Source organism: Theropithecus gelada, chromosome 20 (genome assembly GCF_003255815.1).
Source record: "Theropithecus gelada isolate Dixy chromosome 20, Tgel_1.0, whole genome shotgun sequence".
NCBI classification, from domain to species: Eukaryota; Metazoa; Chordata; class Mammalia; order Primates; family Cercopithecidae; genus Theropithecus; species Theropithecus gelada.
The window spans coordinates 71676651-71693952 of record NC_037688.1 but is presented as its reverse complement, the minus strand read 5'-3'; the positions used below and the strand labels follow the sequence as shown (position 1 = coordinate 71693952).

Genomic DNA, 17302 nt, shown 5'->3' with positions numbered 1-17302 from the left:
AGGAGAGGCACTGGGCTAGGGAATGAGGGGTTCTGGTTGATTTGAAAGAAGGGGGCATGAAGGGAGGAGCCTAGGTAAGGCTCAGGTTCCTGACTTCTTTGACTGTGTGACAAGTAGCAGTGCCATTTCCAGAACTAACGAGCATAGGCCTTGGAGCAGGTTTGGAGAAGAAACTGAAAAGTTCAAGTCCAGTGCTCCGAGGCCCAGGTGCCTAGGGAAGCTGCCTCATGGGGGAGCTGCCACCTGGTTTATGCTCAGTCCTGGCCTGTGAGCACAGAGTCTGTATTTGGTGGGGCTTTGGTGGTGGTGGTTGGTTGGGTGATTGGTTTTTGGTTATGCAGCAGTTGGTCAGGCTGCACTTGACCTTCAGCCTCACTTTTCCAGATCCTTACTCCCCAAATCAGGCCCTCAAGTGACCTGGTCTCTTTCTCATAGATTTTTCCTCATAGACAATTTTAACATAAAAGCCATGTTAATAAAAACCAAATGTGAGCTCAGGCCTTCCAGTAAATCATAATAGATTAGATGCTGCACCGAAATGAATATCCCACAGTGGAAAGGGTTGACCGGTTGGTGGAAGGCGCTTGTTGTGACTCAATTGGGCCACAGAATGAATTCTGGTTTGTTTCTGTAATAGAAAATGCAGGCTTCGCTCTTCTATCAAGTCTGCTGAGTCCTGGGCCAGAGGTCGGGGGATGGGGGGTGAGTTTTACAGCTTTTGTATCTTGAAGTTTCCCCAGTTCAGCTACCAACCTTCTACTCCTGCCACTCCATTTGTCATTGTTTACCCAGGAAGAAGGAGTCTTGGGCTCTTTGTGTTTTGTGTTTTGTTTTGCTGAGAAGTTAATGGAACGTGGATGAGAGATACGGAAAAGGTTGAAAGGTAATAGGGTAAAGGGAAGCTTTTGCCATGCAGAGAACTTGCACAACGTCATTTTGGATCTTGGCTGACACATAACCAGAACTGGAAGTACATTGGAAATTGGCCCAACATCTGGTTAGCTTTCGAAATCTTTGGTCTATAGTCTTCCAAAGCTGGTAATACTTGTGTGACTGCAGCCAGGGAGACGTTGCGTAGTCAAAATACATTTTTTAAAAGTTTGAACATTGTTTACCTGCTGTTCTCATGGTCTCTTTATCCAGATCTATCTAATTATTGTTATGCATCTTTGGTCTGGGTCTTTTCCATCCCTACCTTGAATGGGAGCTACTACTAAGGGGGAAGAATCCAGATATCAGAACTGAGAGGGAAGCTTAGTAAGAGTTACTTACACTGTGGGGCCACACCCTTCCCTTCTGTTTTGGATTCTTTGAATGAGTTGGTTGAGAGTTCCGCCCTCCAACCCTGTGGACAGGAGACACCCATTCTGACTCGGTGGGCAGCTCAGGCTCTGACCCCTAAGGCAGGGCTGTGGGTGGGGCAAGGAACATGTGGTCTGCTGGAAGCCAGAATGAGCTAGTGCTCCCGTGAAGTGCAGCAGAATTTCTTTGGAATTTGTCTGTCACAAGGCACTTATGAGTTGAAGCAAATAGGATCATATATTATCCACAATGTTTATTTCTGTCAGAGGGAAATGACTGGCAAAGAAGCTATTGGATTTGCAGCAAAACCTGCCTTTCTGTGACTGAGAACCATGGGGTATGCGTGTGTGTGTGTGTGTATGAGTGTGTGTGTGTGAGAGAGTGTGTGTGTGTGTGTGTGTATAGATGTCCTTGCACACAGGAGCCGTCTTACCTCTGACATTGACCTTAGCCACTCAGAACCATCAGCCACCAGATTGTTTCAGGCAGGAGGCTTAAACCCAAACCAAATTTGTTTGCCACAAATTAAATGCCATCCTAAGAACAGTGATGGTCATGCAGTGATTGTTGTGGAAAACAAAAATGAGAATAAGTTGCTTTTTCACTTGCCTTTGATTATACCACCTTAAGATAACCAGCTGCTGACAGTGTCGTATTTCTTTCTAGCCTGTTTTGTGTGTGGGTGATGGTTGGGCTTTTCTGCACAGCTGTCATATGGTGGCTTCTATTTTATGTACATTTCCCTTTAATTTTGAGATTTGTCTGATCTTCTGTCCTAAATTTGATCAAAACTACTTAACTTTAAAAAAAATTAATTCAGCAAAAATGTATGGGCTGTTGTGTTTGTGCCAAGAACCCCACTAGTCACGTGACACACATAGCTTCGGCAGGTGGAGAGAAAGCGCATTAACCAGCAGGGATCATGGGACACGGCAGAGAGGATGGAGGTAAGAGTGACGTGGCTGCATTCAGGGCTGGGCTTTCCACTCTCCGCATGACCTCAGGCAAGCTTCGTGTCTTTTTTGAGCCTCAGCTTCCTCGTCTATAAAATGGAAATAATATTAGCCACTTCACAGAACGTCATGAGGATGAAATGAAGCATTCCACTTCATATGCCTGGCAGATGGTCACCATTTCTTCAGGGCTTACCATGTGAAGGCAATCTTGTCGTCTTAGCAGAATCCTCTCCTCCTTCCTTCCACTTTGTCCTTCCCGAGAGAGACTGGGGATTTTGTTGTTGTTTGTTTTGACTGAGTATTTTGGTAAATGATAAGGCCTCCTTGGAAACACTTGATAGTTCAGAGTCACAGAGAGGATTTTAAAGGCCATGGTGGGAAAAACAGCTGGGAGAGAGAATGGGGCACCTGGCCCAGAAGGAGCTTTGGGGAAAGAAGGGAGATGTTCAGAGGGTTTTCTGTTGTATAGTTTTGCCGTGTGCTGTGTGGAATCACCTCTGCTCTCTGCCTCCCAGGGCTGGTGATAAAATCTACCTCACATGGACTGCATGGCAGTAGCAGGTCAGTTTGGGGGAAAGGGCCAGAAGCATGAAGACCACTTGGAGCAGCCAGGGGAATGGGACCACCCCAGTCAGCCAGGACACAACCAGATCATGTCATGGCCCACTAGCTGCCTCTCCTGGGCCCCTCCACTGCATCACCCTGCAGGATCCTGGCACGAAGCCTTGCCTGTCCCTTCCCCCATCCTCCACCTCATCACCCCACTCCCCGGCTCTTCCCCGCCCTGACCTCCCTGGCTGTGCTCCACTCCCTGCAGTCCCACCTTTGTTTGGCAAGTCCTGGCCCTCCCTGTCCAGCTCAAGGCAAACTCCTGTTCATCCTTTAGGATCCAACCTGAGCAGCTTGTCCCCTGATAGGGGCCCCCAGCAGCTCAGCATGCCTCTTTTGGGCTGTCTGTAGCTTGATTTAGCTCTTGTTAGGTTTTTTCCTTTTGTTCTTTTGTTCTAATTTTCCTTTATTTTTATTTTAGACTGGACTGCAGTGGTGCAGTCTCGGCCCACTGCAACCTCCACCTCCTGGGTTCAAGCAATTCTCGTTTCTCAGCTTCCCGAGTAGCTGGTACTACAGGCATGTGCCACCACACCCAGCTAATTTTTGTATTTTTAGTAGAGACGGGGTTTCACCACATTGGCCAGGCTGGTCTCAAACTCCTGACCTCAAGTGATCTGCCCACCTCGGCCTCCCAGAGTGCTGGGATTACAAACGTGAGCCATTGTGCCTGGCCTAACTTTCCTTTTATAACACAAATGATAAGGAAACACATCAGGTCATGCTCAAACTAAAAATTCTCATCCATGCATTAAGCAGTGATCAAACTAAAAATTCCCATTTGTGCATAATAATGAGAGGTAAAGTTGTTGGTCTGTGATGGTGCTTTTTCTCTTTCGATCCTGATAGCAGTTGTGGGGCGGGTAGTTACCATAATTATTCCCACCTCACAGGTGAGGAAACTGAGGTTCAAAGAGGTAAAGTGTCAAAACAAAGTTTCTCCCGTACTCCACCGCTAGGCTTCTCATTCCTGCTGTACCCAGCTGACCCCCTAGGAGAGAGTGAACCCAGGGACATAGAGGGGTGGCTGTTGTCAGCCTGAGAGGATGGGCACCCTGCATGCTTCTGGTGGGCTCGCTGAGTGGGAGCTGCCACCCTTTCCCATCTGGCCCCCGCCCACCTTCGGGATCATCTGAAGGTGGTTTGAGCCGTGTCTCTGACTTGCTCTGTGGCCTTGGGGAAACAGCTTAACAACTCTGGGCCTTAACTTCCTCATGAAAGGAAAGGGCTAGACTTGGAATCTGGTGCAGAGAGGTGTTTCTATCCTCCGGAATCTTCCCTTCATGGAGAGTTGAGAAAGGTCAAGATCATCTTGACACGCTTTTCTTCCTGTGAAGAGCTTGCCACAGATTTCCTCATTGTTCACAAATTCTAAGAAGGCAGAGGGGCAATGATAGGAAAGAAACAAAAATGGACCTCTCTGTGGAAATTCAAGGCCTGGTCCTAGTTTGCCTCTTTCCATGGTTCTGTGGCCACAGCCCCATTCTAGAAGGAGCCAGAAGCCAGGCCCTTTCCGCTGTCCTCGCTGAAGTGGAGTGATTGCTGGTGGGTTATAAAGTTGGGCGATGCACCTGGGACGCAGAGGAGCTTTTATTCCCCACCTCCACCCTCAGAACCACTGACTGGCAGTTCTCAAAGGGCCAGAAATTAGTGGGTAGAGAGATGTTATGACAGTGTTAACATCTCTGGAAAAAACAAATGCCAAAAAGATTCAGTTGACTTTCCTCTTGCCATTCAATAAGCCAGAATCGTTCAGGGTTACACATTTAGCATTAACATGGGATACAGAATCCACAAATTAAATTTTCACTGCAATCAAATTTTTTGAGGAAACCCAAATTTGTGGGGCGTTTTGGGGCATGAGAGAGACTACTACCCAACTCAAGCCTTTATGCCGTCCCTCACCCAGGTCATCTCCTTGGTATGACTTAGCCTCTTTCTGGGAGCTGGAAGGAATTCAGAAAAGCAAGATATATTGTTATGGCTTATTTCATCAACCTGTGTGTGCAGGAGTTACTTAGAATCCAGACAATCAGCTCTTCAATGCTATCCTCCACTATTTTGTCAAGGTTCTAAATGAAGCGTCATCTGGTACTCAAGGGACCGTATTTCAAGAGTTCCGAGAAGTGCCACCTTTCCCCCTTTTGTAGAATAACAGGAAAAGACGTGTTCCAAGCACAAATAATCCATTCAGTTCGCTGAGCTTGGATCAAGCGAAATATTTGTTTCTCCAAGTGTATTTTTCAAGAGCCATGTCAGATGAGCAGATAAGGAGTTTGAAGACCTCTTACCCCAGGCGGGAACTGTTCTAGTAGCCCTAACAGGTCTTCTGTCACTGCAGGTCCTGCGTGCTTCTTTAGGAGAAATGATAACAGGGCTCAAAGTCACACACCTGCCTGTTCCCTCTTTCCTTTCCCACTTACCTTCCCCACCCCCATCTCATCTTTTATCTTTTAAATGCTGTTAGTTTTGGCAGGAAGAACTGTTGAATTTTCACTGGAGGAAAGGTGATTCCCTTGCCTGTTAATGATAGATCTCTGCTCTATTGGTGTCATTGTATTAGGTTGGCACAAAAGTAATTGCAGTTTTTGAATTGCTTTTAATGGCAAAAACCGCAATTACTTTTGTGCCAACCTAGTATGTGCACCTTTCTGTAAGAAAAGGCTTAGCTTAGTGTCTTTCTGCTAATGTCACCCTCAGGGGCAGGGGTGGCCTCTGCCTCACCTGACTCAGAACTTGATTCCTCCTACCCATGTTGAGGGTGGGGCCCAGCTTTTGAGCTTGTCATTAAAAGCTTGAGGGCACAATTGTTGGGGATGACTGTAGTTTCCTTCGGGTATAGTCTCTCTTTCTCTAGGCCTGGGTTTCCCCAAGCGTAGAAGGTGCCTAATACGGGAGTGGCCTCAGGTGGCCGTCAGACCTGGCACACAGTGGCAGTGAATTGTGCTATGGGACGGTTACCCCTTTTTCTACTCCCTTCCCTTTCCTCTGCTGTGTCTGGGAGAATGTCACCATTTGGGGCTAGCTTCTCTCCAACACTATTAAGTACCTGCCAACCTCCCTTTTTAACAAAGATCAGGCCTTGGGCCACCATGAATAGGCAGTCACCAGTCATTGGCTAGAATGTAAAAACATTTTTTGATTTTTTAAAAATTATTACTGGCAATTATTACATCAATCCTGATTTCCTATTTATAAGTAGTGACAGAAAATGTATGTTTTAATACGTTTATTTAAGTTCAGTTTATGGAGAGCTCTGCAATAAGTTGTGGCACCGACAGCAACCAGTCATGACAGCAGGTGCCAAGAGGGGACAGGCACGGTGGCTCACACCGGTAATCCCAGCACTTTGGGAGGCCCAGCACTTGGGGAAGCCCAGGAGTTCAAGTCCAGCCTGGGAAACATGACAAAACCCTGTCTCTACTAAAAACTGAAAAAAAAAAGAAAAGAAAAAGGAAAATAAATCACCAAGAGGGAACATATGTGGCTGAAGTTGAGGAAACCCCACTCTGCAGGGCCTTTCAGGATGAGGAGGTCACGTAGTCAGGAGGCCTCCGCTTACATCCTTCTCCTCTGTTCCAGGCATAGATCCTGAAAAATTAGAGCGAATCCAGCTCCCGGTGCCAAATGCAGTCGAGAAGACCACCTACAACCATCCGCTGGCTGAAAGACTCATCAGGATCATGAACAACGCTGCCCAGCCAGGTGCCCACTTGGGGTGTTGTCTGTCCACAGGGCCACGCAGTCATGGGGAGCAGGCCCCACTGGAAGCCTGAGCCCTGGGTGCTAGGCCTGAGCCTTCTGAGAATCTGGGTCCATCCCAGCCTCTCCCTCGGCCTCTCAACCCCTGCATCCTGGGCCAGCCCTCCTGCCTGCTGGAACTGTGTCTTTAGCTCTGGGTCTCCTTTTGCCATGCCACCCCCTGCCACTTGCTAACCATCTTTATTCTCCTTCCACACCCTGCCTCCCTTTGCTGAGATTATCAATGTTTGTCACCCCCCGAATCTCTGGGTGGCCCAAGGTGATATTATGAGGAAGAACTAGGCTGAGAGTGGAGTGAGGGGAGAAGGTTCGAAGGTTTAAGGGGCCAGTAGAGTAGGAGACAGAGTTTTGTTACCAGCAGCAGTTGTGGGTAGGTATGGGAACAGGTAGGAGTGAGAATGCGTTTGGAGGAAAACTCAGTTGGAGGAGGCAGCTGAAGAGAGGTTACACTAGTGCTGGGGCTGGGTAGGGACGGGCCAGGAGAGCCGATGGAGCTGAGACCACCCAGCCTTCTCCTTGGTTGCCCCTGGGGCATGTATCATGTTTGAGAAGACCTTTTTTTCGTGATAGTGCTTTTTCTCTTTTCTTTTCTTTTTTTTTTTTGAGATGGAGTCTCGCATGGTCACCTGGGCTGGAGTGTAATGGCGTGATCTCGGCTCACCACAACGTCCGCGTCCCAGGTTTATGGGATTCTCCTGCCTCAGCCTCCCGAGTAGCTGGGATTACGGGTGCATACCACCACACCCAGCTAATTTTTTGTATTTTTATTTGAGACGGGGTTTCACTATGTTGGCCAGACTGGTCTCGAACTCTTGACCTGGTGATCCATCCACCTTGGCCTCCCAAGGTACTAGGGATTACAGGCATGAGCTGCCGCGCCAGGCCTACTTTTTCACTTTTTAGGCAGAGCCCCTTTTCTCACCTATTTTCACCTGACTTACAAGGCATTAACAAAGGGACAGGCAGGGAGGTGGGCAGAGGGGTGTATCTGCCTTTAGTTTTTTCCCAGTGACCTATTGTGGTCTCTGATGTTTCCAAGGCCTTAGAGGCATAGCCTGAAGACCTCCTCCTCTCCACAGTGGGACCTTTCCCCAGAAATAAGCTTGAAAGACCCACAGAGGAGTTTGCATAAGAGCAGTTGTCCTTCATTCAGTCAGTTACAGATGCTTCTAGGAGAGATGCCAGACGTGGGTTTTGGCATTCTGAGCACCTGCAGTCTACCACTGCCCAGCGATGAGACCGTGGACAAGTCCCTTCCCTTTCCTAAGCCTCAGTCTTTCGAGCACTCATTGCAATCAGTTTTCATACAGATTCCTTGAGGAGCTATATAAAGTGCTCGGCACTGTGCCTGGCTCACGGTAGTAAGTAAGTAATAGCATAATAAGTAAGCTGTGTTAGAGCTCTGTTGCACTTGACAGAAACCCGACTCACTCTGGCTTAAACAATACAGACAGACAAAGTTGTGTTGGGTTATAAAGTCTGCTGAGGCCTGGCTTCAGGCAAAGCTGGATCCAGGGGCTCAAACAGTATTTTTCTACCTTTGGCCTCTGCCACCTTCTGGGTTGATGAGTTAAATGTCAGCCCCTCCAGCTAGCCCTTTCTCCACTGAGACACTAGACTTACTCTATGGGAGACACTTAGATTTGAGCAGTCTAGTTGGAAGAGAGATCTCGAAGTGATATTTGCAGAATACTTTACAAATATTAAAAATGCTGGCAAGGGTGAAGAGTTGGCTGATGTAGGTTATAATGCTTGTGCCCCTCAGGGCCTCACCACGGTCCTCTGCTCAACCCAGAACAAGGAGAATTTCTCTTACCCAGCAGTTCTAGCAAATTGTGAGGTTGAGCCTTACTGGCTCTGACTGGCTCCCTTGCCTGGTTCTTACCTAGTCACTGGGACCAAGGGAATGTAGAGCACCCCTACTGGCTGGGTGATGTGCCCAACCCTGGAAGGGGAAAGGAGGACCAGCTCCACCCAAATCACATGACCCAGAGTGGGACTGGCGGCTCTCTAAAGGAAAGTGGGAGTGCAGGGCCACTCTCTAGGCCTCAACAGTGTTTTGTCACCCTCTTTTTCCTGCACCCTGCCAGTAAAGGGACTTCAGGGAAGTATTTGGTGTAGGTAGTTTTGATGGAGAACATTGAATTCTAACTGATTGGGAATGGCTTTGGCATGGGGGGTTCCCTCTGTGTCCCCACTGGATGTTGGGAGCCATGAGCAGTTGGTCTATCATCTGACCTGCTAACCTCAACGTGGGTAGGCAGGAGCCTTGGGCTTAAGGGCGCCGCTCCCTGGGTGTGCAAGGCTCACCCTGGTTTGCTCTGCAGATGGGAAGATCCGGCTGGCGACGCTGGAGCTGAGCTGCCTACTTCTGAAGCAGCAAGTCCTGACGAGTGCCGGCTGCATCATGAAGGACGTGCACCTGGCCTGCCTGGAGGTGACGCCCTCTCCCCTCCTCCTTCCTGTGGGCCAAGGGAGAGGGACAGGAGGATGGAAGGGAAGGTGCTGGCATCCAGATAGGAGCCCTGGCCTGCGGTGTCATCGGTCACCAGCTAGAAGCAGCAGGGGCTGCTCTCTTGAGACCCCACTCCAACCTACTTATTCAGCAGGGACTTCCTTTCGGCTGAGACTTGCTGAAGAGTCCACTTAATTGAGTTTTAGTGGTTCCTGCTGCACTTATTTGGTTCTGTATTTGTCCTCAGGATTTCTGAATTTTTTCTTTGGTGTTACAAAAGTTTTAAGCACATACAAACACACTAACACATATACACACATTGATTATGGTTTTTGTGCTTAAAATATACATTAAATTTTCAGTAGCGTTTATGGTACCTCCTCTTATTTTCTATGTTTATTTTAGAAAATTTAGGAAGTACAAAGAGGTAAAAGTAACAACTGTAGTTGACACTTTGGCTGTGTCTATGTAGACACACACACACATATTATAATATGTAAATATATTTAAGTATTATATAAGCAAATAATTACGTAAAGGAATATATTTACATATGCAATATGTAAATATACACTATGTATATATTTACATATATAATATATAAATATGTAAACATGTGAATATATGTAAATGAAACATCTATTTATGTATATGTAAATGAAAATTCATTTATAAGTATGTATATGTTTGTATACACACACACACACCCCCCCCCTTATAAATGAACTTTTTGTCTTATACAAATGTAGTCGGGCTAGGTGCAGTGGCTCATGCATGTAATTCCAACATTTTGGAAAGCTGAGATGAGAGGATCACTCGAGACCAAGAATTTGAGACTAGCTTGGACATAAGTGAGACCCTGTCTCTACAAAAACAAAAACAGTTAGCCAGGACATGCCTGTAGCCCCAGCTACTCAGGTGGCTGAGGCTGGGAGATTGCTTGAACCCAGGATTTTGACACTGCAGTGAGTATGATTGTACCACCGCACTCCAGTCTGGGCCACAGTTTGAGACTGTATTGAAAAAGTAAAATAAAAAAGGAGTCATAATGGCCATATTTGTAACCGTTTTCCCCTGATTAACTGTATATTAACAGCTTCTCATGTCATTACAATCAAATTACCTATCCTTTCGCATTTTCGTTTTGAGCTCTGTCTCCTTTCCTCTCTCTCTCATTAAGAACTATTTTATAGGCCAGGCATGGTAGCTCATGCCTCTAGTCCCGGCACTTTGGGAAGCCGAGGCGGGCAGATCACCTGAGGTCAGGAGTTAGAGACCAGCCTAGCCAATGTGGTGAAACCCCATCTCTACTAAAAATACAAAAATTAGCCAGGCGTGGTGGCAGGCACCTGTAATCCCAGCTACTCAGGAGGTTGAGGCAGGAGAATCGCTTGAACCTGGGAGGCGGAGATTGCACTGAGCCAGGATCATGCCACTGCACTCCAGCCTGGGCAACAGAGTGAGACTTCATCTCAACAAAAGGAAAAAAAAAAACAAAAGAAAACATTTTATGCATTAAGGTTATTAGTCCAGATCCGTTTTATACGTACTCATGTTTTAGAATTTGTAGTTTGCCTGACTTGCTCGCCTAGATGAGACCTGCCTCCTTCACACCTTCCTTGTCTTTTAACAGGGTGCGAGAGAAGAAAGTGTTCACCTTGTACGACATTTTTATAAGGTAATTGGCAGAGCACAGATGGACAGCAGCATGGTGTGTCTTGTAGAAGCAGGAGTGTCTTGTAGAAGCAGCAGAAGTGGTGTCTGGTTCTATGCAGATAAACGTTATATGTCTTCAGTTATTTTTTATGCCTATAATTACTGAATAAAAATGCTCAATTTCATAGTCCCTAGAGCAGCAATACCTAAACTTTTTTCTGCCCATGCTGTCTTATCAGTAAAATTTTTGAGGACTCAGCCCCAGTATATGACAGTTTGTTTCTCAGTAACACATGGATTTGGTTGTTTGGGAATAATTATATGTAAATTATGAACTACATACATATAAACACACATAAGTAAATTATATATATATGATGTGCTTATGTTCGTGAGTTACATATGCTTACATATATAAAATTACTTATGAATTACCTATGAATTTATGAACTATATACATGTATATTATTTTTATACATATGTACTAAGAAACCTTATAGAGGCTTCTAAACCTTTATTAAGTTTATTGAGGTTTTGTAAAGTGCCACAGTGACTTTCAGTATCTGAAAAATTTGCAGAGCTTTGTCTTCAGGTTCCAGATGGTTTTATAAATATCTAATTGCAGCCAGGCATGGTGGCTTATGCCTGTAATCCCAGCACTTTTGGAGGCCAAGGCGGGTGGATCACCTGAGGTCGGGAGTTCGAGACCAGCCTGGCCAACATGGAGAAACCTCGTCTCTACTAAAAATACAAAATTAATCAGGCATGGTGGCATATGCCTGTAATCCCAGGTACTTGGGAGGCTGAGGCAGGAGAATTGCTTGAACCCGGGAGGCAGAGATTGCTGTGAGCCAAGATAGCGCCATTGCCCTCCATCCTGGGCAACAAGAGTGAAAACTCCATTTCAAAAAAAAAAAAAATTCTAATTGCCATGGTTTTGTTTTAGCTTTTAAGCATTTGATTTTAGTCCATTCGGGATGCTAAAACACCATAAACTGGGTAGCTTATAAACAATAGAAATTTACTTCTGGGCTGGGCACAGTGGCTCACGCCTGTAATCAATCCCAGGACTTCGGGAGGCCAAGGCAGGCAGATCATGAGGTCAGGAGATTGAGACCATTTTGGCTAATATGGTGAAACTCTGTCTCTACTGAAAAATACAAAAAAAATTAGCCTAGCATAGTGACGGATGCCTGTAGTCCCAGCTCCTCTGGAGGCTGAGGTGGGAGAATGGCATGAACCCGGGAGACGGAGCTTGCAGTGAGCTGAGATCACGCCACTGCACTCCAGCCTGGGTGACAGAGCAAGAGTCCTCAAAAAAAAAGATTTTTATTTCTGTCAGTTTTGGAGGCTGGGAAGTCCAAGATCAAGGCAGATTCAGTATCTAGTGAAGGCTCACTTTCTCATAAATGGCACCATCTTCCTGGATGACGTCATCACCTCCCAAAGGCCGTACCTACTAATCCCATTACCTTGGGAATTCGAATTTAAACATACAAATTTGGGGGGCGCGGCAGGGAGCAGAAACACTCAGGCCTTGCCAGCCTCATGTGTCTTTCAGGCAAGGCTCATCACTCGTCAGCCATGGTGGATTAATCCATGGGTCAAATAGTCATTTTCTAGTTTGCTGGCCTCCGGATCAGGTCTCTGCACGTGGCTGCTGAAAATCCTCTTACAGGGGGAAGATGGCAACACTGCCATTTCCTTGCTGTCCCCTGTAGTTTCGTTTTTTGAGCCCTCTTTAAGCTGCTGTTTCTTTGCAGGAATCGTTTTAAGCCACTACATTATTGCCAGTGTTTGTTGAGATAAAATGAGGTTACATAATTTGGAGATCAGCCTTGCCAGGCTCGGATGACCCCATCCAACTGCAGCAGTGGACATACCCAGACAAGGGTGGCACCGTGGTGGGCCCCTACACACTGAGGAGGAAATCCCACTTTCCCCTTAGAACATCCGAAACCACGCTTGGCCTCCAAGTGAGGATACACCCCCACTAGCAAAGCCCACAAGAAAGCAGAAACCTCAGGGTTGCATTAGTCATCTTTGAACCTCTTTCCAGTATAACTGCCCTAAGTTTATGTCCCTTGGAAAGCTTTTGGATTGCACAAACAGAAAGATATATAGGTAGGCATTTTCCCAGAGGGTTATTCTTTATTAACAAAAGGAGAGCTTTGTTTAATTTCTGGATCCCTTCTCCCAACCCAGATTTTTCTTACTTTTATCCCATAATATTTATTATACCCTAAGTATAATTTCTCAGCAGCTTTTAGATGTTTTCAGGAATTGTCCTTTCTGGTGTTGATAGTTATATCACACAAGAATATTCAAATTTAGTTGTAGTTCTGACAACTGAAAAAAACGAAAAAGGATCTATTCCCTTTCCCACCCCAAGTGTGGGGGGGAGGTGTGTGTGTGTGTGTGTCTCGTTCAGAACTTGTGAGAGAGATGCAGCAGTTCTAAGGCTTATTGTCCAGTAGAGAGTATCATGACAGTGAGTGCTCACACTGACCCAGCCCCAACTGAGTGACAGGCTCTGTGCTTCCTTGCATTTCATGTGCATTAACTCATTTCGTCTTCACAGTACCCCAGACAGACATGCCATTCTTGCAGTGGAACAAGGAGGCAAGAGGTGTAAAACTGGATTTGGTTATGTGTCTCAGAGCCAAGTTTATGCCCACCATGCTGTTCTGAAGGGGCGCTTCCAGGCAGTCATGACCCTGAGGAATGACATAACCCCGAAAGCACTCCTCAAAAACAAATGGAACAAGCCATGTAATTGTAATGTTAAATTTATTTAATTATACTCCTCCTCCCAGAGGTGTGGAGCCTCGTATCTTTAATACGGTAACTTAAACGGGATTGTCCATTTCTCCAACCATTCTTGATAAATAGATGATGTTAAACACTTGAAATATTAGTCTTTTCTATATTTTAATCCTACATAGTAGTATTTTTGTTGTTGTTTTTTAATTAACTGCTTTGACAGAAGAATCCTAACTCCATATACTTAGGAAGGAGAAAATTTTGAGTAGTGCAATTTGATATTTGGTCTGTCATTTGAGCATGTGTGTTTGTGTTCACGTGTGCATTTTACTTCCTGGTGATTTACGAGAACTCACTAATGAGAAACAGATGGCCTCTAAAGCCACAAACTAGAGTTTATAATACTCTGTTGTTTATGGAAAAAAATATGAATAATCTCCTCTTCCCTCCTTTCCTTTCTTTTTAGGGAGAAGACATTTTTTTGGACATGTTTGAAGATGAGTACAGGAGCATGACAGTAAGTGAGGGACTGGGAGACACTTGGGCTGGTGTACGCCTGTGTCCCTGCCAAGCTCACCCTGCCCGTCCCAGACAGGGTTTTTTGACTTAGGGCTTTCTGACCAAATAGCAGATTGATGGGGAAGCAGATTTAGAGTGGTGTCTTGTGATCCCCAGCACTGTTAATTTCAGATTATGTTCATTCCCTCTAAGATGGGAGGTATCCAATGAGTCAGGACGATTATCTGCTATGAATAGTAATTTGGGGGGCAGTATCATTTTTTTGTGGACTTACTCTGTGCTGGATGTATATAGCATGCTGTACAGATTATAACTCTTCATCCTCACACCAACCAACGGTAATAGCTACTGCCATTGTCCCTTTCTTGCTGAATTAGTCTTTTCTCATACTGTTATGCGGAAATACCCAAGACTGGGTAATTTATAAAGAAAAGAGGTTTAATTGACTTACAGTTCCACATTGCTGGGGAGGCCTCAGGAAACTTACGATCATGGTGGAAGGCACCTCTTCACAGGGTGACAGGAGAGAGAATGAATGCAAGGAGAAAAAATGCCAGACACTTAGAAAACCATCAGATCTCATGAGAACTCACTCACTATCATGAGAACTGTATAAGGAAAACTGTCGCCATGATTCAGTTACCGCCACATGGTTCCGCCCTTGACACATGGGGATTCCCACGTGTCTCACCATTCAGGGGGAGATTTGGGTGGGGACACAGAGCCAAACCATATCACTTGCCAATGAGGAAACTGAGTCAGAGAGCTCTAGTGATGTACCCAAGTCTGCCCGGCCGGTGAGTGGCGGAGCCAGGCTTCCGGAAGAGGGCAGCCCACCCCCGCATCCCCTGTCCTCCATGTATTATATCCCTGCCTCTCTGTTTGCTGCTCTCCTGGAATGTTCCAGCATGCAGCTCTTCCTCCAGTCTGCAGTGCCAGCACACGGGATTCCTTCCTCCTCCGGCAGGCAGAATCACAGGAAGCCATAGGTTCAGAAGATCCCAGCTTTCGCTGCTTTGTGCATTTGTCTTTGTATCCCGGCACCTGCCCTTGGCTAGGTACTCCATTAAGTACATGATAAATGATCCTTCTTGTGAATATTACCCACCAAAGCGTGTGTGATTTGGGAAGTTTATAATAAATCTAAGTGTTTTAAGTGTCAAAAAGAAAAAGGCAGCGTGCAGTAATTGGCTCCTTGGCTTCACAGCCTGTTCCCCGGGAATCTGGACAGCCGGGCCCTCACCACGTCCTTTGTCACTGTATGTCTGAGGCCTCCATGGAGCCTTTTCAAGGGAAAGGTGTCCGTGGGCTGTGCATCCACAGCCCCTCCCAGCCCCTTCAAGAGTGACTCAGTCTTCCACCCTTCAGACCATTCCTTAGAGTGGAAGGGATTCATTTGTCGTTTGCCATTTCCTCTTACCGCTGAGACATCCCCCTGCAATGTCATTCCTTACAGTTTGGTTTCCTGTTTGGAAATGTCAGGCTCCTATGGCACTTAACCATGTGGGAGAGCTTGGGCTCTTAAACCCCTGCTCAGTGTCTGTTTTTGACAATGCAGCCTTGAGTGCATTGCTTAAATTCTGATTTTTTTTTGTTTTTCTTTTTCTTTTTTTGAGACAGAGTCTTGCTCTGTCACCCAGGCTGGAGTGCAGTAGCGGATCTCAGCTCCCTGCAACCTCCGCCTCCTGGGTTCAAGCAATTCTCCTGCCTCAGCCTCCCAAGTAGCTGGGATTACAGGCGCCCACTACCATGCCCAACTAATTTTTGTATTTTTAGTAGACGGGATTTCACCATGTTGGCCAGGCTGGTCTCGAACCCCTGACCTCGTGATCCCTCCGCCTCGACCTCCCAAAGTGCTGGGATTACAGGTGTGAGCCACCTCGCCTGGCGATTTTTTTTTTTTTTAATCCATAAGGTGGGGGATCCCTACCTCGGAGCTGCCCAGGCTGTATATGAAATAGCCAACAAGAGGCCTCATGGGTCCATACACAACAACAAATGCTCATGGGTCCATACACAACAAATGCTTTCTCCCCCTCCCACCATGGGGAACTTCCGAGGTTTTATTTGTTTGATTGATTGTTTGTTTTAATCAAGCATGTATTGTGTGTCCTATACAATGCCTGGCATTCCAGAGAAATACAAAGGTGCTACACCCTCTCTCTGTATCTGAAAATCAGTCCTCAGCCTTCAGGAATGCAGCTTCTGAGTGGAAGGGGGTAGGGACAGGCCCTCGGAGGCCAGCCGCTGTACCAAAGTCAGGCCATGACTTGTGACCCTTCATTTCCCTTACTGCCTCTGGTTTAATGCAAAAGGTTCAGTGAAGTGATGGCCTAGCTCTGCCCCCAGCAGGCTTGAGGGGTTCATTGGGAAGGTTGTAGGGGGCAGCAGGAGTAGAGGGGATTGGAGCTGCCACCCCTGCTGGGATAGAGGATTTGGAGTGGTGGAGCTCGGGCTTCTGGAGGAAAGTACTCAAAGTGTCCAAAAGAAAAAGGCAAGCAGCATGCACCAAGTGGCTCCTTGGCCCCGTGGCCTGTTCACCAGGTGTCTCAGTCTGTTTTCTGCAGCTATAACAGAATACCACAGACTAATTTATAAAGAAAAGAAATTTCTTACAGTTCTGGAGGCTGGGAAGTCCAATATCAAGGTGCCAGTATTTGACGAGGGCCTTCTTGCCACATTACCCATGGTGGAAGGCAGATGGGCCTTCTTGCCACATCATCCCATGGTGGAAGGTGGAAGGGCAAGACACAGAGAAAGAGAGAACAGAACTCGATCTTAAAACAAACTCACTGTCACCATCATGGAGCCACACCTGCAATAATGACCTTACTCCATTCATGAGACCTAGTCCCAGCTTGTTAGGCCCTACCTCTCAGCACTGTCACACTGGGGATTAAGTTTCCAATACATGAACTTTTGGGGATGCGTTCAAACCATAGCACCAGGTATCTGGGCCGCTGGGCCGTCACTACATCCCTGCCCTGTGTAGTCAGCTTTACCTAGCAGGAGGGAGAAAGTGGTATGTTTGAAGCCCACTTTCTGAAAAGAGAAGACACAAGGAAAGTTTGTGATGTTTGAAAGAGTAAAATGAATTCTGCAGAAAGCTTCTCCTTCCTCTGTGAAGCCAGGGAAATGAAGTGTTAGTGTTGAGCAACACGTGTGCATTGATTACTACTACTGATGCAGCAGAGATCTGGGAGAGGTGGCAGGTAGGGGATGTCACCCTGTGTCTTAGTCATCAAAGAAGGCTTCGCAGAGGTGGTGTGGAAAGAGGCAG

The 17302-nt window shown here is 46.4% G+C and overlaps 1 protein-coding gene across 2 annotated transcripts in view; it reads left to right on the top strand.

The window, feature by feature from the left end:
* The window catches only part of CLEC16A (C-type lectin domain containing 16A), a 239410-nt gene that overhangs the window by 87892 nt on the left and 134216 nt on the right, over positions 1–17302 (top strand). For both annotated transcript variants that reach the window (XM_025370574.1, XM_025370575.1), the window contains exons 13-16: positions 6450–6572; positions 8957–9066; positions 10718–10762; positions 13970–14020. In XM_025370574.1, the coding sequence (XP_025226359.1) occupies positions 6450–6572; positions 8957–9066; positions 10718–10762; positions 13970–14020 (329 nt within the window). The remainder of the gene's footprint in view (positions 1–6449; positions 6573–8956; positions 9067–10717; positions 10763–13969; positions 14021–17302) is intronic.